Genomic DNA, 24,380 nt, shown 5'->3' with positions numbered 1-24,380 from the left:
GCAATTGTACCAGCCTCCACCACTTCCTCAGACAGCTCATTCCAGACACATACCACTCTCTGTGCCCCATAGGCTGCTTTTATATCTTTCCCCTCTCACCCTAAACCTATGCCCTCTAGTTCTGGACTCCCCAACCCCAGGGAAAAGACTTTGTCTATTTATCCTATCCATGCCCCTCATAATTTTGTAAACCTCCATAAGGTCACCAGTCAGCCTCCAACACTCCAGGGAAAACAGCCCCAGCCTGTTCAGCCTCTCCCTATAGCTCAAATCCTCCAACCCTTGTAAACATCCTTGTAAATCTTTTCTGAACCCTTTCAGGTTTCACAACATCTTTCCGATATAAGGAGACCAGAATTGCACGCAATATTCCAAAAGTGGCCTAACCAATGACCTGTACAGCCGCAACATGACCTCCCAACTCCTGTACTCAATATTCTGACCAATAAAGGAAAGCATACCAAACGCTGTCTTCACTATCCCATCTACCTGCGACTCCACTTTCAAGGAGCTATGAACCTGCACTCCAAGGTCTCTTTGTTCAGCAACACTCCCTAGGACCTTACCATTAAGTGTATAAGTCCTGCTAAGATTTGCTTTCCCAAAATGCAGCACCTTGCATTTATCTGAATTAAACTCCATCTGCCATTTCTCAGCCCATTGGCCCATCTGATCAAGATCCTGTTGTCATCGGAGGTAACCCTCTTCGCTGTCCACTACACCTCCAATTTTGGTGTCATCTGCAGACTTACTAACTGTACCTCTTATGCTCGCATCCAAATCATTTATGTAAATGACAAAAAGTAGAGGACCCAACACCAATTACTCAGAAGGTTGTGAACATTTGGAATTCTCTGCCACAGAAAGCTGTGTAAGGTCAATCTTTTGAGTATGCTCGAGTAATAATTGATAGATCTTTGATTACCAAAGTAGAACGGAGTTATGAGAATGAGTAAAAGACATGGCAGTGTCCAATCAGCCATGATCATGAGAATGCCACGTCAGGCTGAACAGGATGAATGGCCTGCTCCAGTTCTTATATTCCCAATTGGTCTCTTTCTGAACTGTACAGTTGGTTGGTCTTATAAATTTACTTTTCAAATATTCCAACCCCACCAACCAACTTGAATCGACACACATTACCTCAACACATGAATGCACTCTCATCACTCCTACTTGTCTTTGAGCTCTCAGATTTAACAGAACTGTAAAGGAACATTCATCTTATCAGAAAACCTTCAAACAGAAGTGTGTGGAGAGATTTAGGGAGCAATTTAAAGGTTTAGGCAACTAAAGATGGAGTGCTGAAAATCAAAAATTACAAGAGGCTAAAATTGGAGAGGGACAGAGATCTCAGGTTTTTGGACTAGAGGTGGTTAAAGAAATATGGAGTGATGAGGGGGGCAATGGAATGATTAGAAAACAATAAAGCGAACTTTAAAATCGAGGCACAGCACTTATACGTGTATCCAAAGCTAATGTGCATACAAAAATGCTTCTGCATACACTGAATTTCTTTAGGGTCTTGAATACTTTTCATTTAAGCAATACGGATTCGCATTTACTTATACAGCTAAATATTTTTGTCAAGACAGTGATTCTGTTATTTCCAGAACAAAAAAAAATTACACAAAAAATAAATTCCAGCATATTTTGCTAAAGGGAACTCATTCAACTGAATCAAGGAGTTATGGAGTCGACAGATTTTTTATGGAGATAATGAGATAAATTGTTGTAACACTTACCCTAATAAGCTGTGTTAATTCAGAGACTAATTTGGCCTTTTGATTTTGGATCGCCTTCATTTTAGCATTAGCTTTTTGTTCTTCCTCTTCAATGTTGATAGCGTCCATCTCCATCTGCTTCAGACTGAGAACAAGTTATTAAATAAGGGGAGAACGGCAGCTTCTCTTAACATTCAAGCATTTCCAGTACCTATCTTCGAATGAAGACCATCCTCATCTGTTTTGCTTTCTGTTACAGAGTAGTTATAATCAAAAAGTGTGGCAATGGAAAAGCACAGCAGGCCAGGCAGCATCTGAAGAGCTGGAGATTTTTAAGTTTTGGCCATAAGCCCTTCATCAGCAATGAGGCGGAAGGGGGCTGAGGGGAAGGTGATAGTTGGAGGGAGATGGGAGTAAATTGCGATAGGTCAGTGGGGAGGGTGGAGCAGACAGACGGGATGGAAGATGGACAATTAGGAGGGCGGTGCCGAGTTGGAGGATTGCATCTGGGATAAGTTGGGGAGTGGGGAGATTGGGAAACTGGTGAAGTTGATATTGGTGCTGTGTGGATGGCAGGTCCCAAGGCGGAAGGTAAGGCTGTCTTCCTCCAGTTGGCGGGTGAATATGGCAGTGGAAGCGGCCCAGGACCTGCACATCTTTGGGGGAGTTGAAGAGGTTGGCCAAGGGTGGTGGTATTGGTTGCTGTGCGAGTCCCAGAGATGTTTCCTGAACTGCTCCGCAAGTTGGTGACCTGCCTCCCCGATGTAGAGGAGATCACACCGAGAGCAACAGATGCAGTAGATGAAGTAGGTGGATGTGCAGGAAATTCTCCACCGGATTTGAAATGATCCTTTAGATCCTTGGGACGCAGGTGAGAGGGGAGATGTGGGCACAGGTTTTACACATCTAGGGATGGCAATTGAAGGTCCTGGGTGTGGAAGGGAGTTGTGAAGGGAATGATCTCTGCAGATCGCAGATAAGGGTGGGAAGGGAAATATATATCTTTGCTGGTGGGATCTGACTGAAAGTGGTGGAAATAGCAGCGGATAATGTGCTGCATCCGGAGATTCGTGATTCGTGGGGGTGGGTGGGGGGAGGTGGAAAGAGATAAGGACCAGGGTGGGTTCTATACTTGTTGCTGTTGGAGGGATGGGGTTTGAGGGCGGAGGTGTAGGAAGTGGAGGAGATGTGCTTGAGGAGGGCATTGTTGACCTGGATGTAATGCAGTAGCTGTGGGAGTCGATGGATTTTAAATAGACGCCCATGTTTAGTTGATCACCGGAAAGTGAGACAGAGAGGTCCAGGAAGGGGATGGAGGTGTCAGAGCTGATCCACATTAACCTGAGGTCAGGGTGGATGGTATTGGTGAAATTGATGAATATTCAACCTCCTCATGGGAGCACAAGGTAGAGCTGATAGTCATCAATGTAGCGGAGGAAAAGGTGGGGGATGGTACCTACAAAGAGGCAAACATAGCTGCGATCCATGCAGGTGATCACAGCTACCCCTCTAGGTTTGTAGGAAGTGGGAATAATTATAGAATAGTCATGCACTATGCAGAGACGACTAAAATAACAATTTGTAACCCACCGTGATTAAAGTTGCTGACCAACATTCTCCTATCCCAATGACATTCATCGCTAATCTCCTTCAGGTTCATATTTGACAAGTTATTAGAAAATTAAAAGTTCATGCAGAAGTATTAAACAAAGTTTAGAATATGTTTTAATTCGTATATCATCACTGCCTCAGTTATCTTTAAATCCAAAAGGTGCAAAAGTCCTCTTTCCAAAGGGTCCAAAAGATAATGAAGCTGAACCTAGACTCGATTCACTAAATAAACAGAATAAAATTTCAGCTGTAAGGTAGTTCCCAGCACATCACCAATCTGCAGAATGCAAGAAGAGCAAGCAATATTTGGCTAATGAAGCCAGCAAAAACAATATGGTAAATTAAAATAGAAAAAGTGGGCTCACCAGCATTTTCTCAAGAGCAATAAATGCTGAGCTAGCCAGCAATACCCATCCCCCATGAACAAATTTTTAAAAACTCTGCGCCACAGTTTATAAAATTCAAGATTTATTTTGAAGTACGTTGCACAATTGAAAGTTTACTTTGCACAATGTTTGGAAAATTTGAGATAGGTACACAAATTTTTGAAGTATGTTTGGAGGCAGTCTCACATCAGAGATTAACAGACCAAAATGATAAAAATAGCAATATCACCTACCCACTGTGACAAATAAATATAAAACACAATTTACATGGTCACAATGAAAATAGACTCCAGAATTTTAACAAATTTTTTTGATTTGAAATTGCAGCAATCACATAATTGCATTAATGTCAGCAATTCTACGATACAATAAAGAAATATTCACAATAATTTTAAGCAGCCAAGTGGACTGCGAAATTCAGGAATGTTCAATGCTAACCTGTCTAATCCTGATACAAAAACTATTCTCTCGAAATGGGATACATTATTCTACATGTGAAAAGTGAAAGAACACTTCTCACTAAATTGCTCAATAAAATGTTACTGCTTGATCTTTATTCACAAAAAAACATGCAAATCTCACATTGTACAAGCTTATATTGCCCTGCCACTAATCTTTAATTAAATCACACCATGGTAATAAAATTTTATTCTCATAGGCAAGGCCACCATAAACGTGTGTCCACATAAGTAAATTTGCTCGAACATATGGATTAGAAGTAGGTCATTTGGTCCCTTGAACCTGCTATGTTATTCAGTAAGATTACAGCTGATCTGTTTCATATTCACCATTTCCAACTACCATTAATAACTTGTGATTCTCCTCCCTATCAAGAATCTAACTACCTTTTGTGGTGTAAAATTCCAAGCAGTGGAATGTGGTGAAACGGTTAAAAATTATGTCCCAATACATGTGTGAATCTAACCGGAATGGAGGTGTTGCTTAGTCCCGTGTGAATCTTCTTATCTGTATGTAACCAGAATGGAATGTGTTTTTTAGCCTTGCTCTGCTGTTCACATGAATGTTTATATCTGGAAAAGAATAAAAAGCTGGAAAAGTCTCCAGTTCGGTGAGTCTGCTCCGGGGTTACGTTTAACCGCCGAGCGTGGGTTGTTGGCAACCGCTCTACAAGAACTGACGGCTCCCAGTTTTTGTAACATGTAGAGTGAGCATAAACCAGACCCGTTGTGCGACACTGCGGGGAATAAAATGCCCATATTCTAGCAGTCTCGCCTCTTGGTCGTTTGTTCTGTGTCAGACTACTCTCCTACGAACCTGACCTTGAGAATTTTTTAAAACATTTGGCGTAGTCGAGCAGGGTCAATCGCAATTGAGGAGAGATTTTGATACAGAACAATGTTTTGGAAAACGACTAAGAAACCAGAAGAACAAACTGTGGAGGTCCCGACCGTCCCGGGATGGCATGGATGTGGGCATGTACGTGGCAGTTTGTTTGAGAAAGGATCCCAGTCCTGCCGAAGAACCCCTTGCCTGGGGTACAGCGGAGGATGTGGGCATGTCCAAAAGGCTGAAGCGGAGTTAACAGAATTGAATGGGATTGAACTGAACTGAACTGAGTGGAACTGAAGTGAATCAAATTGAACGGAACAAAATGGAACTGAGCTAAATTGAATTGAAATGGACGGAACTGAATTGAACACAATTGAATTGAACTGAACAGACCTGAACTGAGCTGAATTGAACTACACTGAATTGACTGAACTGAAATTAACTGAAACGAATTGCATAATGTAACACATGTATTGGGCCAAGCAGTGGAATGTGGTGTAAAATTCCAAGCAGTGGAATGTGGTGAAACGGTTAAAAATTATGTCCCAATACATGTGTGAATCTAACCGGAATGGAGGTGTTGCTTAGTCCCGTGTGAATCTTCTTATCTGTATGTAACCAGAATGGAATGTGTTTTTTAGCCTTGCTCTGCTGTTCACATGAATGTTTATATCTGGAAAAGAATAAAAAGCTGGAAAAGTCTCCAGTTCGGTGAGTCTGCTCCGGGGTTACGTTTAACCGCCGAGCGTGGGTTGTTGGCAACCGCTCTACAAGAACTGACGGCTCCCAGTTTTTGTAACATGTAGAGTGAGCATAAACCAGACCCGTTGTGCGACACTGCGGGGAATAAAATGCCCATATTCTAGCAGTCTCGCCTCTTGGTCGTTTGTTCTGTGTCAGACTACTCTCCTACGAACCTGACCTTGAGAATTTTTTAAAACACCTTTACCTTAAAAAATATTCAATGACGTTCCCTCCACTATCTTCTCAGGCAGTGTGTTCCAACGTCATTCAATGCTGAGAAAAAAAATTCTCATCTCTATCCTAAAAGGGGTCACCCTAACTTTTAGGCAATTCCTCCAGTTGACCCACAAGAGGAAATATCCTTTCATGTTCATCTTATTAAGTCAGCCATTCAGGATCATATGAACTTTAATCAAGCTGCCCGTTGCTTTTCTAAATGCCATGGAAATAAGCCTGCCCATCTAACCTATTCTTGTAAGACAACCCAGTCCTCTGCGTATCAATTTACTGAACCTCCTTTGAACTGTCTTCCAGCACATTTACTAGCTTCTTAAATAAGGAGGTCAAAACAGTACTTGAAATGTGGTTTCACCAATTTCCTGTGTAAATGAACTTGGCAGCTCATAATAGTAAGCAGTTTTTTTAAATATTTCAAGCAGTGTACAATCTCCATCTTCTTTGTATCACACATGAATGGACATCATTAATATCTTGAGTACACAGAGATTAGTGGGTGGATATAGGTTAAGCAAATGTTCTGCAAATAGTATAATGCAGAGCCCATACCTATCATTTTTTGTGCTGATCTTTTGTTCCAATTGTCTTCGCCTGCTCTTCATCTCCAACAGTTCTTTCTTCTTTGTTCTCAGTTCATTATCTTTGCGCTCGAGAAGTCTCTGTTTCTCAGAAAATTCAGTAATGCGTGATTCTACTGCATTCAAATTGGAGGTTATGTCCTGTGGATGAAACAGAAGAGGGAGTCATTATACTCTGCAGTTTTATGTAAGCAACCACCATTGATTCCTCACTCTTTGACTGTATTCAACCTTCTCATTCAAATTAAAAGGCAAGTATCCAACTGGAGGAAAAGAAATGCCTGTACCATTAGACGGTAGCTTTTTTGCAGTTACCCTCACCACATAACTGGTTCACAAAATACAAGGTCTTCAGTAAATTATACTCAAGATAAAGGATGAGGAAAAGCTTTAAGTGATCACACATACATGGTCAATAACTATTTGGTCAATAACTAAAACACAATGTTGGAGAAACTCAGCAGATCTGGCACTCTGTGGAGACAGAAATAGAGTAAATGTTTCAAATCTGATGTGATAATTCAGTTCTGAAGTCACAACAGTCTCAACATGCTAATTTTGTTTTTCTCTCTCTACAGTTGGAGAGAGACTTGCCGAGTTTCTCCAGCATTCTCTGCTTGTTTCAGATTTGCAGCAATTGCTGTATTTTACTTTTATTGGGCCAGTAAAATGGATTGAAATCTGAGCCTTTGGGTGTGACACGATGCCACCTTTGCCCCATCACACAAAATATTTCAGGATTGATTGTTTTTACAGATGGTCTCAGATTATGAACTCAAACAACTGAATTCACCAGTGTAACCATCCTCATAATTAATGTTAACAAAAAGAGCCAAAGTTTTTGTAGAACACCTTGTTGTAAAAAATCTTGTTAGATAACACAGATATAATTAAAATTGTCATTTCTTGGCACCCACATTTTGGATGCAAGTTTGCTCGCTGAGCTGGAAGGTTTGTTTTCAGATGTTTCATCACCATACTAGGTAACATCATCAGTAAGCTCTTGGTGAGCTTTCTATTTATGTGTTTAGGTTTCCTTGGGTTGGTGATGTCATTTCCTGTTCTTTTTCTCAAAGGGTGGTAAATGGGGTCTAAGTCAATGTGTTTGTTGATAAGAGTTCCAGTTAGAATGCCACAGTTCTAAGAATTCTCGTACGTATCTCTGCTTGGCTTGCCTTAGGATGGATGCGTTGTCCCAGTTGAAATGGTGTTCTTCGTCATCTGTATGTAAGGATACTAGGGAGAGTGGGTCAGGGGTTTTTGTGGCCAGTTGGTGTTCATGTTTCCTGGTGGCTAGTTTTCTGCCTGTTTGTCCAATGTAGTGTTTGTTACAGTTCTTGTAAGGTACCTTGTAAATGACTAGAGTTTTGCTTGTTTTCTGTATAGGGTCGTTAAAGTTCATTAGTTGCTGTTTTAGTGTATTGGTGGGTTTGTGGGCTACCATAATGCCAAGAGGTCAGAGATGTCTGGCAGTCATTTCTGAGATGTCTTTGATGTAGGGAAGAGTGGCTCGGGTTTATGGGCACATTTTGTCTGCTTGTTTGGGTTTGTTGCTGAGGAATCAGCTGACTGTGTTCATCATGGGACAAGCTAAAATAAGACAGGCATGATCACCTTACTGGGATTGTATTTATGGACCCCCTAATAGTCAGAGGGAAATTGAGAAACAAATTTGTAAGGAGATTTCAGTTATGTGTAAGAATAATAGGGAGGTTATGGTAGGGAATTTCAACTTTCCAAACGTAGGCTGGGACTGTCACAGTGTTAAGATTTGGAGAGGAATTTATTAAGTGTGTCTAAGAAACTTTTCTGATTCAGTATGTGGATGTACCTACTACAGAAGCTGCAAAACCTGACCTACCCTTGGGAAATAAGGCTGGGAAGGTGACCAAGGTGTCAGTGGGAGAGCACTTTGGGGCCAGCAACCATAGTTCTATTTGTTTTAAAATAGTGATGTAAAAGGATAGACCAGATCTAACTATTTAAATTCTAAATTGGAGGAAGGCTAATTTTGACGGTATTGGCAAGAACTTTCAAAGGCTGATTGGGTGCAGTGATCACAGAGAAGGGGACGGCTAGAAAATGGGAAGCCTTCAGAAATGAGATAATGAGAGTCCAGAGACAGTATATTCCTGTTAGGGTGAAAGGAAAGGCTGGTAAGCGTAGGGTATGCTGAACGATGAGAGAAATTGTGGGTTTGGTTAAGAAAAAGAAGAATGCATATGTCAGGTATAGATAGGAGAGATAGAGTGACCCCTTAGAAGAGTGTAAATGCAAGTATACTTAATAAAAGGGGACATGAGATAGCTTTGGCAAATAGGATTAAGGAGAATCCAAAGGGATTTTACAAATACATTAAAGACAAAAGGGTAACTAGGGAGCGAAGATGGCCCCTCTAAGATCAGCAAGGCAGTCTTTGTGTGGAGCCGCAGATGGGGGGAGATACTAAACGAGTGTTTTGCATCAGTATTAACTGTGGAGAAGGACATGGAAGATATGAATGTAGGGAAATAGGTGGTGACATCTTGAAAAATATCCAAATTACAGAGGAGGAAGTGCTGGATGTCTCGAAACGCATAAAAGTGGATAAATCCCCAGGACCCGGTCTGTGGGAAGCTAGGGGAGTGATTGCTGGGCCCCTTGCTGAGATATTTGTATCATTGATAGTCACAGATGAAGTGCAAGACTGGAGGTTGGCTAACATGGTACCATTATTTAAGAAATGGTGGTAAGAACAAGCCAGGAAACTACAGACCGGTGAGCCTGACGTCGGTGGCGGGCAAGTTTAGATTAGATTAGATTACCTACAGTGTGGAAACCGGCCCTTCGGCCCAACAAGTCCACACCGACCCTCCGATGAGTAACGCACCCAGACCTATTTCCCTTTGACTAATGCGTCGAACACTATGGCAATTTAGCTTGGCCAATTCAGCTGGCCTGCACATCTTTGGACTATGGGAGGAAACCAGAGCACCCGGAGGAAACCCACGCAGACACAGGGGAGAATGTGTAAACTCCACACAGACAGTCAACCGAGGCTGAAATCGAACTTGCGACCCTGTTGCTATGAGGCAGCAGTGCTAACCCTGAGGGATAGGATTTACACGTATTTGGAAAGGCAAGGACTGGTTGGGGACAGTCAAAATAGCTTTGTGCATAGGAAATCATGTCTCACAAACGCGATTGGGTTTTTTGAAGTAACAAAGAGGATTGATGAGGGCAGAGCAGCGGACGTGATCTATATTGACTTCAGTAAGGCGTTCGACAAGGTTCCCCATGGGAGACTGATTAACAAGGAATATAGGAAGAACTATTCATTTGGATACAGAACTGGCTCAAAGGTAGAAGACAGAGGGTGGCGGAGGGTTTTTTCAGACTGGAGGCCTGTGACCAGTGGAGTGCCACAAGGATCGGTGTTGGGTCCACTACTTTTCATCATTTATATAAATGATTTGGATATGAACATAGGAGGTATAGTTAGTAAATCTGCAAATGACACCAAAACTGGAGGTGCAGTGGACAGCGAAGGAGGTTATCACAGAGTACAGCTGGATCTTGATCAGATGGGCCAATGGGCTGTGGAGTGGCAGATGGTGTTTAGTTTAGATAAATGTGAGGTGCTGCATTTTGGGAAAGCAAATCTTAGCAGGACTTATGCACTTAATGTTAAGATCCTAGGGAGTGTTGCTGAACAAAGAGACCTTGGAGTGCAGGTTCATAGCTCCTTGAAAGTAGAGTCACAGGTAGATAGGATAGTGAAGGAGGCAATTGGTATGCTTTCCTTTATTGGTCAGAGGTCATGTTGCACCTGTTCTGGACGTTGGTTAGGCCACTTTTGGAATATTGCATGCAATTCTGGTCTCCTTCCCATTATGAAACCAGAAAAGATTGTTGCAAGGTTGGAGAGGCTGAATAGGCTGTGGCTGTTTCCTCTGGAGCGTTAGAGGCTGAGGGGTGACCTGATAGGGGTTTATAAAATCAAGAGGGGCATGCATATGGTAAATAGACAAAGTCTTTTTCCTGAAGTGGGGAGTCCAGAACTAGAGGGCATAGGTTTAGGGTGAAAGAAGAAAAAAATATAAAAGGGACCTAAGGGGAAATATTTTCACACAGTGTGGTACATATATGGAATGAGCTACCAGAGGAAGTGGTGGAGGCTGGTACAACTGCAGCAGTTAAAAGGCATCTGGATGGGTACATGAATTGGAAGTGTTTAGAGGGATATGGGCCAAGTGCTGGCAAATGGGACTAGATTAGGTTGGGATATCTGATTGGCATGGACAAGTTGGACTGAAGGGTCTCTTTCCGTGCTGTACATCTCTGACTGTATGATTTATCCTACTCCCCCAATACCAAACTTGTCCTAAGTTTGCCATGACAATCTCTGCAACATTTTCTTGCTCTACAACCCACCAACTAGCCTGCATTTCTCCACCTCTGGTTTCCTTCACTCCTAACCTAGATGTTGGGGAAGAACAGAAATATGGATAGGGAAGTGGGCACAGAGCATAAAATGATTTAAGCATGAAGACTAGAATCATGACTAAAGTGGAGACCAGAAAGACAGTAAATCAATGGGGGGAGGAATGATGGATAAGGAGGACATGGTGTGGGTTAAAATACAGGCAGTAGAGTTTTGGACGAAGTGGAATACAGTTTGAACATGATTGTTTTACAAGAATAAGTGCGAAATCTGACAGCTGGTTTCAAATTCCATATTGAACACCACTCCTTTCCCAAACCCAGCTTTAACCTTTACTGTATTTTTGACAAAGCTAAATGGCCCTTCTTACCTGCAATAAAGTCAATCATGCAAGGTAAAATAAATCACTGAATCAGACCAGTGTGAAAGGAGATGCATAGAGACACGATACAACTAACGCTCACTTAAGGGGGGAGAAAAATGAACGAACACCAAGGGTTTGAAAACTTTGAGCCGTGATGCTGAAACATGTACCCAAGAGACAGTGAAGGGGTCAGGAATCCACCTTGCTCATGCATCAACCGCACTCTAATCACCCAAGAATGCAAAGATAGTGTCCCAAAATCTGTTTCATGTGTTCAGATTTCTTAGACCCAGCCTCATTGGCCCTGAGAAGTAATGCTCTGCATAGCTCATCAACTGTTTAAACCAAGTATCCTTCTGTGACCCTGAGAGACAGGTGAAGTGTATTTTTATCCAAAAGGTGTTCAGCTGAAAGGAAATGCCTTTTTAAATTCAGATTAATTTTTAAATTACTGATGCAATGTAAAAGACCAGAAAACTTAAGGTATTGTAAAAATTCACAAGACATGAACACTTCTAGCTATTTCTGATGTGTATTGATGGATCCCATTAAGGCACAACCTCCTGAAAACATTCAGATACAATTGTCTTGTATCAATAGCCAAAATAAAGAATCTGTTAGTAGTGACTGAGTCATAGAGGTCTACAGCATGGAAACAGGGCCTTCAGCCCAACTCACCCATGCCGCCTGATCTTCACAATTTAAACTAGTCCCATTTGCCTGCATTTGGTCCATATCCCTCCATCTCTGTCCTTTCCACGTACCTGACTAACTGTTTCTTAAATGATGAAATTACACTTGCTTTCACCATAACCTCTGGCAACCTGTTCCAGTCACTCACCACCCTCTTGTGTGAAAAAGGTTGCCTCTCTGGACCCTTTTGTATTTCTTCCCTCTCATCTTAAACCTATGCCCTCTAGTTTTAGATTCCCCTACCATAAGGGAAAGGTTGTTGGCTATCTACCTTACTCATAGCTCTCATGATTTTATAGATCCCTGTAAGGTCACCCCTCAGTCTCCTGCACTCCAAGGAAAAAAAGTCCCAGCCTATCAAGCTCTCCTTCCAGCTCAAACCTTCCAATCCATGTCGGATCCTATTAAATATTTTCTGCACTCTTTAGTTTAATAATACCCTTTCAATGGTAGGGTGGCCAGGAATAGCGTTTTGATTTCATTCAGTCACCTGACACTTCCTGTAATAATGCACTGCACAAGTTTCTCAACAATACTCTAATTTTCCACAGTCTGGAAACACCACGCCTGGCATTTCTCCAAATGCAGTTATTGTCTGAAACAACCTCTGAAATACAAATCCTAAAAACATATACTAGATTTTATTGCAGAAACAATGATGAGTTAACAACACTCGCTGTTAAAACACAAATCAAACTGTATCTGCAATCGAATGAATAAATCCAAATTGTACTGCTTGAAGTTGCCCGGTTCCTCTAGAAGTTACAATAAGAAACTTTGCAAATGGAAGGGTGAGAAGTCGGCATACTTACATGAGATATCAACTAACTCAGAAAACATTCGGGCTTATCAATTAAATAGCAATAGTCAATACAATGCATCAAATCTGCTCTACCTTTCAATAATAAGGTCATGGACAGACTTTTGTTAACTCCACTGCCACACTACTTACCCAATTCCTATACTTCCTTCATGCTCAAAATGTACTGATTTCAGTCATGAAAATACATGGTAGCTGAGCTTGCAAATCCCAAAGGGACTGAGTGAAGATATATATTGTTCAGTCCTAAATGGCTGACCCCTGAGACTATGATTCATAGTTCCATACTCCATAGGCAAGCTAAAGTCTTTCATGTTTAACATCCCGCCAATTTGTCAAAAGACTAACAATGGAAGTTAAGTGGATGAACTATTCAGTATAAGGGACCTGCAATCTCTTGACCACAAAGCAATAATTATTTTTCTCTTTTTACGCATGCACCAAAAGCTAATATTTTATATAAAATCTTTACCCTTGATAGATCCTCCAAGCGTCGTCTTTCATCTGCATCCACCTGTATAGTGAGAAACTTAGCATCCTTTAGCTGTGTGTTGCTTGAAATTATTTTATTTGAGTAAATTGATTTCTTTACAGTGTATCGTTCTTCTCCTGTATAGATCTGACGCAGCTGTGTTTCGCTTATTACCTACAAAAAACAAAACACATTGCTTGGGTACAGACCGCTCCACTTTCACCTTGAAGATTTATACTCTATTACAGCAATGTTCTGTTTTCAATAAAGTTACAAAAATGTTGCTGAGAGTAAATTTTCATCAGTATCCTCTTCTTAAACTTTGAAATATGTTTTAAAAAGCATGCATAAAACCTGTAAAAGGCTTACCAAAATGGTGCAATGAGAATTGACAATTCAAGACAATATCCCAACAGTAAATTACTTAATTACTGTAGATTTGTTAGGGTCAAAAGCTAAATAGACATTTCCTAAAATCAATTTGCTGCGAAAACTAAAAGCCACTTTCACACCTCCAATTTACTTCTTGTGAATATAGATAACCTATCACAGTGCGATCACTCAGTCTATCAGCAGATCAGTGGAATTCTAACTATCAATACATTGCTGTGGAAGGTGTTTCTATTTGAGGAGAATACCAAAACCAATGTAGTGTACAAAATCCCATGCAAGGACTGCACAAAACACTACATAGGACAAATAGGAAGACAGCTAACGATCCGCATCCATGAACACCAACTAGCCACGAAACGACATGACCAGCTATCCTTAGTAGCCACACACTCAGATGAGTTTGACTGGGACAACACTACTATTATAGGACAAGCCAAACAGAGAACAGCCAGGGAATTCCTAGAGGCATGGTACTCATCCCCAGATTCAATCAATAAGCACATCGACCTAGACCCAATATACCGGCCACTGCAGCGGACAGCTGGAACTGACAACCGGAAGCGACAGAGACAAACCACTATAAATGCCGGAGGAAACATCACAGACTCGCTTCACAGGAGGCTCCCAAGCACTGAGGATGTCACCTAGACAGGGGACGAAACACAAATTCCCAGCTCGGCGAACAGAACCACAACAACGAGCACCCGAGCTACAAATCTTCGCATAAACTTTGAATACCAAAATTGGAGGGTCATAAAGACACAACAGTCAATAATAAAGCCGACAGGATATTATGAAGCAACAGGTTTACATGGAGAATGGGGAGGATATGGAACTCACTATTCCAAGGAGTTGCTGAGTTAAATTGTGAAGATGCATTTGAAAGGAAGGCAGGCAAACACAGAAGAAGAAAATATGTGCATTTATGTAGTGTCTTCCTCAACAACTGGATGTCTCAAAACACTTTACAACTAATGAGGTGCTTTTGAAGTGAAGTCCATGTTATAAATACAGCAGCCAATTTCAGCACAGCAAGATGCCATAGGCAGCAACATGATAATAAACAAATTTACTTTTAGTGATGCTGATTGAGGGATAATTATCAGTTAGGATACCATGGAGAAGTTCACTGTTCCTCTCCATTATAGAGCCAGTCATCCATCTGTGACAGCAGTTTTATTTCTCACAGGGGATATGTGAAAACATCTTGCTTATGTTTTAGTAGTAAATGATAAATTAGATGCAGAACAAATCCCAGCGAGACTAAAAGGTCTTGTACCACATTGAGCTCCTAATGCAGACAGTACTTATTGTTATGAACACACAATTAACATTGTCTGTGATGACTCCACTATTACCGCTTACACTTCCTCTGGATCCATCAGTTGTTTCTTTACTTGTTGCATTGCCATCTCTTGTTTCGCATTACTGTCCGAGTTGTTGTTTATTTTCTACTACCTTCCAACCCCACAGCTCTTCCCATTTATTCTTTTCCTCCTACTGGCTTTCATTGTCTGTTGTTGTGTAAAAGGCTGTTAGGTCTCAAACTTTACCCAGTTTTAATGAAACATAATGGAATTAGAGCACTAACTCTGCAGAGGCTGCCAGACATACTAAGTATTTACAACATGTTATTTTTATTTCAGATTTCCAGTGTCTGTAGATTTAGCTTTTGCATTCATGTTATAACACTTAGGAAATAGAAGCTAAGGTAATTAAGGCCCCTTTGAACATTTAATAGCTCTCTTGCAATCTACTCCCTATGTTTGCAGGTGACTGAATATTCAAGAAGGGGACTAATTCTGAACTGGGCAATTATATCCAATTAAACCACATCAATTCATTGGTGGCAGGGCAGAGGCATGGGTTCTACCAGATGGTGAGGTCAGAGACAGAGAATGAGGGCTGAAATCCTTGCAGGGTGAGGAAATTATTTGAGCAGCAAGCCACAAAACAGGACACCTATAAAGTGACAAAGTGAAACTAATACTGGTAAAAAAATTAACTTTATACTACTTTATTAATTTAGTTTAAAAAGTTTCCCTTTAACCCTAAACTTTAACTCAGTTAATAAAGTAGTATCAGTTCAATTATAGATTTTGCCAGTTTCACATTAATATCTTTTTCCAGACTTCCTGTTCTGATGCTTTGCAATCTCAAATAACTTCTTGCCCAGTGCTCCCAAACCCACCAAGCATGGTCTCTTTCCTGCTGTCCCTGTCCTCACTGACTCTTAGATCCCATGTCCCTGCTCATGTGCCTTACTCATCTGTCCTTGATCCCTGCCACTCAGACCTTGCTCATCATATCTCAACTCTCCCTTCGGGCCTGGCTGTCCAGATCTCCAGCTTAAAACACCTTATGATAGAAGAAAAGTACCTATGATGCTGGAAATCTAAAATAAGCATAGGATGCACTGGAGAAACTCAGAAGTGTAGCAGTATTTGGGGGAGGGGGGGGGGGAAGAGAAGAGAGAGAGAGAGAAGCACAGTTAACACTGAGTCAAATAGGACTCTTTTTCAGAGCACATACCTTTTCAATCAACATTTTGGTTCTTGCAGTCCCTATTGGAACGTCATACACCTTGTACTGCTCACATAGATAACTCATTACAGGTTCTGGTGCATCTATCAGCTCTCTCAAGTAGGATACAAAGCCATACATTCTATTTGAAACAAAAATGGAAGCAATAAGTTCAAAAGATTCTGAAAGAGTAACCAAATTTGATTGTTTAAAGTGCACAGATGCTTATGTTACAAAAGTTTTTGCAATTGGTGCCCTGTTAACAGTATCATATTTACTTTTTACCATTAGCTCAAGCATTCCAAAAACGAATGAACAAAAGAAAAAAGGAAAGTAAAACAAAGTAAATTAGATTCGGTTCAATCTAAAATTGTACTGATTTATTGAAATATAGTAAAAATAGAGAGTGAAATGCTTCATGACACGTAAAATTATGTAAATAATGTTCATCCAATTGTTAAATTGCAAGATTACATGCAAAAGACTAACTAGACCTGTTAAAATATTAAATGGGATAAATATAGGGATATAGCAGTTTTAATTATAATAACAAATTGTTTATGCAAATTGTTCTTAGAGTTGGAAAACTGCAAATCAATTAACAGAATTATAGATATCTACAGATGAGTCATCAATTATTCAGGGCAGGAGGCATAAATGATTAGAGAAAGTCCCTCGAGCCTCTTCTAAAGCTCGTCAAGCATAACCAGCTAAAAATAAAATGCAAATTTTATATGCCGATAGTTCTACTTACATGAGGTTTTATTTCCGTTACATGTTGAGGACAACATTGTTAACTTATAAAATCAGTAAATACAATTTTAACCTTATATAAAGCTTTGTTATTATTTCACAAGTTTAATCCTGTCAAATTTATTTCAAAATTAAATTTAAACTACTTACTGAAGTTCTTGAATGGGTCTCGTGGGTGGCCTCCCTGCAGCTGAGACGGAAGGTGCACACACTGCATTTACTTTTAGCCTCTGTTTATCACGAATCTGCAAGTGCAAGATTTCTGTCAACCAACCTATTAGGCAATATTGTATCAGATTATGAATGTTCACATTTTCTCAACTCCTGCCTCTTGCACAATCTTCTTAGTGTTTGTTAATCCTCTTTTTTCCTAACATACATACATGCACACACCACTAAATAGGTAAATCATGGATGTCTGTCCCAAACTAAGTTAGTGCTGACATCAACACATCCTCTCACTGAAGATCAGTAAGTCTAGTAATAACAGTAGTAACATGAAATTGCACATTAGAGTCTGTGAAATAAGTATCTGAGCAGATATTTTAAAAAGAAATCATTCATGGGATGCAGCTGTCACTGGAAAAGCCATCATTTATTGTCCATTCCTAAATGCCCTTGAAAGTCAGAAATAGGTACACCAACCACCTTTCTTACTTGGAACAAAGATGCTTTTCCTCTTACAGCTGCTGGATCTAAGTCCTGAAACTTCCGACTTAATAGCACTGTGCAGATTGCCTTTCCTACAGGATAGCAGTAAACCAGACGGATTTTTAAAACAACTGACAACAGTTCTAAGGGCATTTTTAGATTAGCACTTAATTTCAGATTTATTAATTGATTTAAATTCCACCAGCTGCTTTGATGGCACTTAAACTCTAATCGCCAGTTACTAGTCCAATGACATTACAACTACACCATTTTTTCTCTCTGACTTAAGACATTATAAACAATTAAAACATTATTAACAGCGTAATTGCAACATCATAAGTAAGAAAGTCTCTCAATTTCACTAGCATCAATTCACAGTTGGATGACTACATATTTTGGGTGGAATTTGACCTTGTATGATCATGTTTAACGACAGCACAGATTACACCTTTCCAAATTTTCAATTTCATTTATTTCAGAACAGAGATTGGCAGAGCCCTGGTCAGGAATTGGATAGGAAGTCAACAAAAGCATAATGGAATGACCTGATGTGTGGTGTAGGATCCTCAATAACTGAGGACAGAAAGGATGGTATGAGGAGAAACTAGGTGAAGGCAGTAGGCAGGGAACACAACAGAAGAATATTGACACACACACGTTTAATTAACTTTAGCTGTGGAGATATTTTAGCAATCTCTTTGAGGTTTGCTTGCAAAAGATCAAATAAAATGCAGAGTCTTGTGGACATCTGTGCTCATACTGACCTCAGAAAGGAAAGCACCCATATCATCCATGTTCACACAAACAAAGGCCCTCATATCGTTCATTGAAATATGATTTTCAACGTATTTGGCATTTCTTGAATCCTTCATATTAAGCTATAGTAAAATTAAATAGGTAAAAATTGTTAAAATGTTGCTGGAAAACAAGCTAAAATAAGGCACAACCATAACCTGTAATTTCAATTTCTCGATTTGAAACCAACAGCATTGAAGTAGATCATTATCTTTCATTCAGAATGGTTAAAAATTCTCAAATTCAAGACGAGTAAAATCCAGAACACCAACAAGGCTGGAATGAGTGAAAGAAGATAATTTGGGTGTTAGCAAATAGTTTTAAACATTCTTGAAGTAGAATTTATAATTTTTCTTGTTTTTTTGAAACATTCATGAGGTACACATGCTGCTTGCTAGGTTAGCAAGTACGGCCCAACTCATTGTCCTTGAGAAGGTAGCACTAAGTTGGAGTAGGAGACTGTGCAACAGGTACTTTACTGTTTCTTCTTGCATTCTATCTGCATTGTAACGTGGGGGAGAGGTCATGAAGATTAGTATAATAAATAAAATTTGCATTCATAATCACAAAATTACTTAGAACTACAGTGCAAGATACAAGCCATTCATTCCAAATAATCATGCTAATCTTTATGCTCCATCGAGCCTCCTCATACTCCTATATTCCCACTGATCAATCAACCACACGGCTGAGGCTTAAGATGATTAGCAAAAAAAACCACAGGCAAACTGATCAATTTTTTTTGCCAATGACCGGTAAGAATTTGGCATGTCATATCTCCTGAATAGCAGATACAGATTCAATGGTATCCTTAAACAGGATTCAGCACAATGGTTGCCGCAGTATGCTACTTAAATAGATTTTGTTTACTGTACTGTACTTTACATCCTACTTTTATTTCATGTTCTGCTGTTTCACTGAAAACACCGATCAGCACACAAAAGTCCAAATACAAGTACAAATCAAACACACATTACTTTCTCTAATTATAAATGCTACCAGTATTCACGTATAGATAATTAAAAAGAGAACTTTACCTCAAGCATAATTGGTTCATAGATGTGCCCACGGAATAGATTCCTATTCTGTCTTAACCACAAGACAGCATTGTATGTATCCCGGAAATAATTTCGAAGACTTTCTTCTTTAATGTGCATCATGTCTTCGAGTCTCTTGATATGAGCCATAATCTCTGTGTTTCAATTAGTAGTACATTACTCAATGGGTCACCAAATGTTTCCACTAACAGTAAGTATACATAAAACGCTGCCACTGTCTAAGTAGAACAACATAAATGCAAATATAGATAACACAGTAAACAGGAGCAGAAGCAGGCCATTTGATCTTTTGACCTTGCTCCGCCATTCAATGTGAACGGCTGATTATCCAACTCTGACCGTCCCTGCTTTCTCACCATATCCTTGATTCCTTCAGCCCCAAGATCTCTATCTAACTCCTTCTTGAAAACGTTCAATGTTTTGGCTGTGGCTAACTGGTTTGTAATTCTGATTTACTTCTCCCCCTTTTTTTCTAATTAATGGAGATCACATTTACCACCCCCAATCTTTAGGAACTATTCCAAAATAGAGAGAATTTTGAAAAGATGACCACCAATGCAGCCAATATTTCCAGAGTCACTTTCTTTAGTATTCTTGAATGCAGATCATCAGAATCTGGTGATTTGTCAGCCTTTAACCGCATTAATTCACCTGCACTATTTTCTTACTAATAGTGATTTCCTTCAATTCACTCTCAGTAGACCTTTGGTTCCCTAACATTTCTAAGAGGTCTTTTGTCCAGACAACAAGAAAATACATATTCAATTCCTCTGCCATTTCTTTGTTCTCTGTTACGGTTTCCCCATCTCTTGGCAGTATTTACTAAACTTTTTCTGTTAACATACTCATAAAAGCCTTTATGGTCAGTTTCTATGTCCTCTGCAGTTTTACATTCATGCTCAAATTTCCCCCGTTTCATCAAATACTTTGTCCTCTATTATTAAGAATTAATTTAAGTACTGTGAAATTTTATTGCAATGATTTACTGATTAAAAAGGTTTTGGAATTAAATATTACAATACATTATTTCACTGTAAGAATTCACATGATTTGCATATTGCCAACTTTTTTTTTGGTCTGGAGAAATGCAAAAAACAGACTAATTGACCCATGTCATTTATCATTTCGTAGAAAATAACAGCTCCCTTCAACTTTCTTGAATTAAATTCTGACTAGTTAGTATTAGAAAAACATTTTAGTTTTCTGGGTCTATTGAACAACTTCTGCTGAAAAGTTTCGCGAGTAGTAATAACTTGGCTATTGTGATACTTGTTTATTTCGTTGATCCTAGAGTGACAGATGCCAATATTTCCTTCAAATAAAAACAAAGAATTGCAGATGCCATTAAAAAATGACAAAATTCTGAGGGTCACTAGACTTGAAACAGTAATTCTGTTATTCACTGTACAGATGCTGTTATACCTACTGAAGTTCTCCAACTCTTTCAGCTTCTGTGTCAGTACTTTCCTTAACTATCCATATTATAGATCTTTAAACACTGGAAATAACAATCTTTCTAGAACACACTCACTCTTCTTCTCTTTCTCCAGATTTTCCTTCTCTCTTCGCAGTTCTACTTTCTCACTGTCAACAGTGCCTTTATCCTGTTGAACCTTGCGGAGAGCACTACTGATTTGATCTATTTCTGGTTGCACATGGTCATAATTCCTGGTAGTGTTCAGTTCTTTCTGCAAATCTTCTATCATTTTTTTGGTGTTACTTATTCTTTTCTGGCGGTCAACTTCTTCATCTTTTTTCATTCTTAAACGTTGCTGAACTTCTTCAACCTTGAAGATAAAAATCCTTCAGTTAAGTATATCAAAATACAAAGCAAAATAAAGAACTGAAATAGATCCTCTTCATCTTAAACATGATATCAACATTTGAACAGTTTATAGACTGTCGAAAAGTAATAGTCATAAAAAAAATGGGCAACAGCACATTTTACGAGTACTTTTGAATACAGCTTCCAGGAGAAAATGTTATTGCACAGTATTTTTGTTCTACAAAGATTACAAGGCTCAAGACGGAAAGAGAAACATTATATCAAGACTGCTGTTGATAATTATAGTTTGGCATCAGAGTGGTGAGCATATGCTAACACTCACGTTTGAATGTCTTTTTTAAGTGAGAGTGCAATAGGCATGTAATAGTGGCATGGACAAGAAGACTGAGGAACGAACAGCAATACAATAAGCATCTGGATGCGTTGGTGATTATTTTCCAGAGTTCAATAGATTCGGGGTCGGTTCCTGAGGATTGGAGGGTGGCTAATGTTATACCACTTTTTAAGAAAGGTGGGCGAGAGAAAGCAGGTAATTATAGACCAGTTAGTCAGACCTCAGTGGTGGGAAAGATGCTGGAGTCTATTATAAAGGATGAAATTACTGCACATCTGGATAGTAGTAACAGGATAGGACAGAGTCAACATGGATTTATGAAGGGGAAATCATGCTTGACTAATCTTCTTGAATTTTTTGAGGATGTAACTATGAAGTTGGACGAGGGAAATCCAGTAGATGTAGTGTACCTGGACTTTCAGAAAGCTTTTGATAAAGTCCCACACAGGAGGTTAGTGAGTAAAATTAGGGTGCATGGTATTGGGGGCAAAGTACTAGATTGGATTGAAAATTGGTTGGCTAATAGGAAACAAAGGGTAGTGATAAACGGCTCCATTTCGGAATGGCAGGCAGTGACCAGTGGGGTACCGCAGGCATCCGTGCTGGGACCACAGCTTTTTACAATATATGTTAATAATATAGAAGATGGTATCAGCAATAACATTAGCAAATTTGCTGATGATACTAAGCTGGGTGGCAGGGTGAAAAGTGATGAGGATGTTAGGAGATTACAGGGTGACCTGGACAAGTTAGGTGAGTGGGCAGATGCAGTTTAATGTGGATAAATGTATGGTTATCCACTTTGGTGGCAAGAACAGGAAGGCAGACTACTACCTCAATGGAATCAATTTATGTAAAGGGGCAGTACAGAAAGATCTGGGTGTTCTTGTACACCAGTCAATGAAGGCACACATGCAGGTACAGCAGGTAGTGAAGGAGGCTAATAGCATGCTGGCCTTCATAACAAGAGGAATTGAGTATAGAAGCAAAGAGGTGCTTCTGTAGCTGTACAGGGCCCTGGTGAGACCACACCTGGAGTACTGTGTGCAGTTCTGGTCTCCAAATTTGAGAAAAGGCATTCTGTCTATTGAGGGAGTGCAGCGTAGGTTCACAACGTCAATTCCTGGAATGGCAGGATTACCGTACACTGAAAGACTGAAGCGACTGGGCTTGTATACCCTTGAGTTTCGAAGAATGAGAGGGGATCTGATTGAGGCGTATAAGATTATGAAAAGGATTGGACACTCTGGCAGTAGGAAACATATTTCCACTGATGAGTGAGTGCCAAACCAGAGGACACAGCTTAAAAATACGGGGTAGACCATTTAGGACAGAGATGAGGAGAAACCTCTTCACCCAGAGTGGTGGCTGTGTGGAATGCTCTGCCACAGGGGGCAGTGGAGGCCCACTCTCTGAATTCATTTAAGAAGGAGTTGGATAGAGCTCTCAAAGATAGTGGAATCAAGGGTCATGGAGATAAGGCAGGAACAGGATACTGATTAGGAATGATCAGCCATGATTATATTGAATGGCGGTGCAGGCTCGAAGGGCTGAATGGCCTACTCCTGCACCTATTGTCTATTGTCATCTGGCCATTTTCCCAAACCTGGATGGAATAATTTATCTATTTACCCTAACAACTACTTTTACTATTTTAAACAGATTAGTTAGGTCATTTCTTAATCTTCTGCACTTAAGGGAATATAAGTTGTTGGGCCGAAGGGTCTGTTTCCACACTGTAATCTAATCTAATCTAATCTAATCTAATCTAATCTAATCTAATCACACTAGGCTATAAGCTTATTTTTTAATTCCAACATAGCACTCTACACATGAAAGTATTCAATAAGTAGAAATTCCAGAGCAGTAGTGAAGGTGGTTGGCGTTACAAGTTGCCAATGCTAAGATGTGCATGCAAGTCATTCTTCTCAAATTATAATTACAAAACACAAACAGTACTATATCATTGTCTAGTTCGCCTTAATGCATGATACTGTTGGTTTTCATCAAAAAAGGTACTGTTTCCCCATAGGGCCATTTCACAGAGCGCGAATACATTTGCAGATGAAGTCCTACCAACCTCTTTGTCCTTCCTTTCCAAATAATCTTGCTTCTGTTTGCATTCTTGTGTGATCTTCTTAATTTCAGACCCCTACAACAACAAAAAAGCAATCATTCCGCTGAGTTATGTTAATACAGAAAAGCCCAGGCTTTAAATGTTATATACAATACAGATGTTATTCAAATGAGGGTAGATGGACATCACAGTGGAAATGACTGATTAGATTAAGACAATAAAAGGAGTTATCTTTGCACTCATAAATAAAGAAATCACAGGATGCTCACTCCTACGATTAGTTACACACTTTGCTTCACGTGACTGAAAGCAACCTTCCCCATATGAATCCTCTAATTTTGTTTATGCAAGGTTCATCTAAAACATTAAATGCAAAAGGCAAATCCATACTTACACTAACGTGGTGTTACCCTGCCACATTGTCAAAACTATTGTTATTAAGCAAAATCTGCAGCACAGACACAGACATGCAAGGAATCATAAATGATGCCGTATATCCAGTCTGACCCTCTTTCCTTGTGTTGGCTCTTTGATAATGTTATTCCAATTAATTCCACTCCCCTGTGATTTCCCCATAGTCATGCAAATCATTCCCCTGCCAATATAACTTATCTCAATTAAACAATCAGAGCCTGAAATTTATCAGTCTCTAGGAAGTGAGGGAGAAG

General features: G+C 39.7%; 1 protein-coding gene across 2 annotated transcripts in view; it reads right to left on the bottom strand.

The window, feature by feature from the left end:
* smc5 (structural maintenance of chromosomes 5) overlaps positions 1–24,380 on the bottom strand; it is a 65,484-nt gene that overhangs the window by 22,169 nt on the left and 18,935 nt on the right. For both annotated transcript variants that reach the window (XR_006315499.2, XM_043716602.2), the window contains exons 8-16: positions 23,716–23,787; positions 21,047–21,302; positions 19,495–19,649; positions 18,427–18,540; positions 17,162–17,256; positions 16,268–16,400; positions 13,343–13,516; positions 6,542–6,711; positions 1,746–1,869 (exon numbers count right to left, since the gene is read on the bottom strand). Coding sequence is in view for 1 of the 2 variants with exons in the window: in XM_043716602.2 (XP_043572537.2) it covers positions 1,746–1,869; positions 6,542–6,711; positions 13,343–13,516; positions 16,268–16,400; positions 17,162–17,256; positions 18,427–18,540; positions 19,495–19,649; positions 21,047–21,302; positions 23,716–23,787 (1,293 nt within the window). In the remaining variant the exon portion in view is untranslated. The remainder of the gene's footprint in view (positions 1–1,745; positions 1,870–6,541; positions 6,712–13,342; positions 13,517–16,267; positions 16,401–17,161; positions 17,257–18,426; positions 18,541–19,494; positions 19,650–21,046; positions 21,303–23,715; positions 23,788–24,380) is intronic.

The sequence above is a fragment of the Chiloscyllium plagiosum genome, unplaced genomic scaffold (genome assembly GCF_037043375.1).
Source record: "Chiloscyllium plagiosum isolate Xiang-an unplaced genomic scaffold, Cpla_swu_hap1 HiC_scaffold_2, whole genome shotgun sequence".
Taxonomy (NCBI): Eukaryota; Metazoa; Chordata; class Chondrichthyes; order Orectolobiformes; family Hemiscylliidae; genus Chiloscyllium; species Chiloscyllium plagiosum.
The sequence above is the reverse complement of the archived record's forward strand: the minus strand, read 5'-3'. Positions and strand labels throughout refer to the sequence as shown.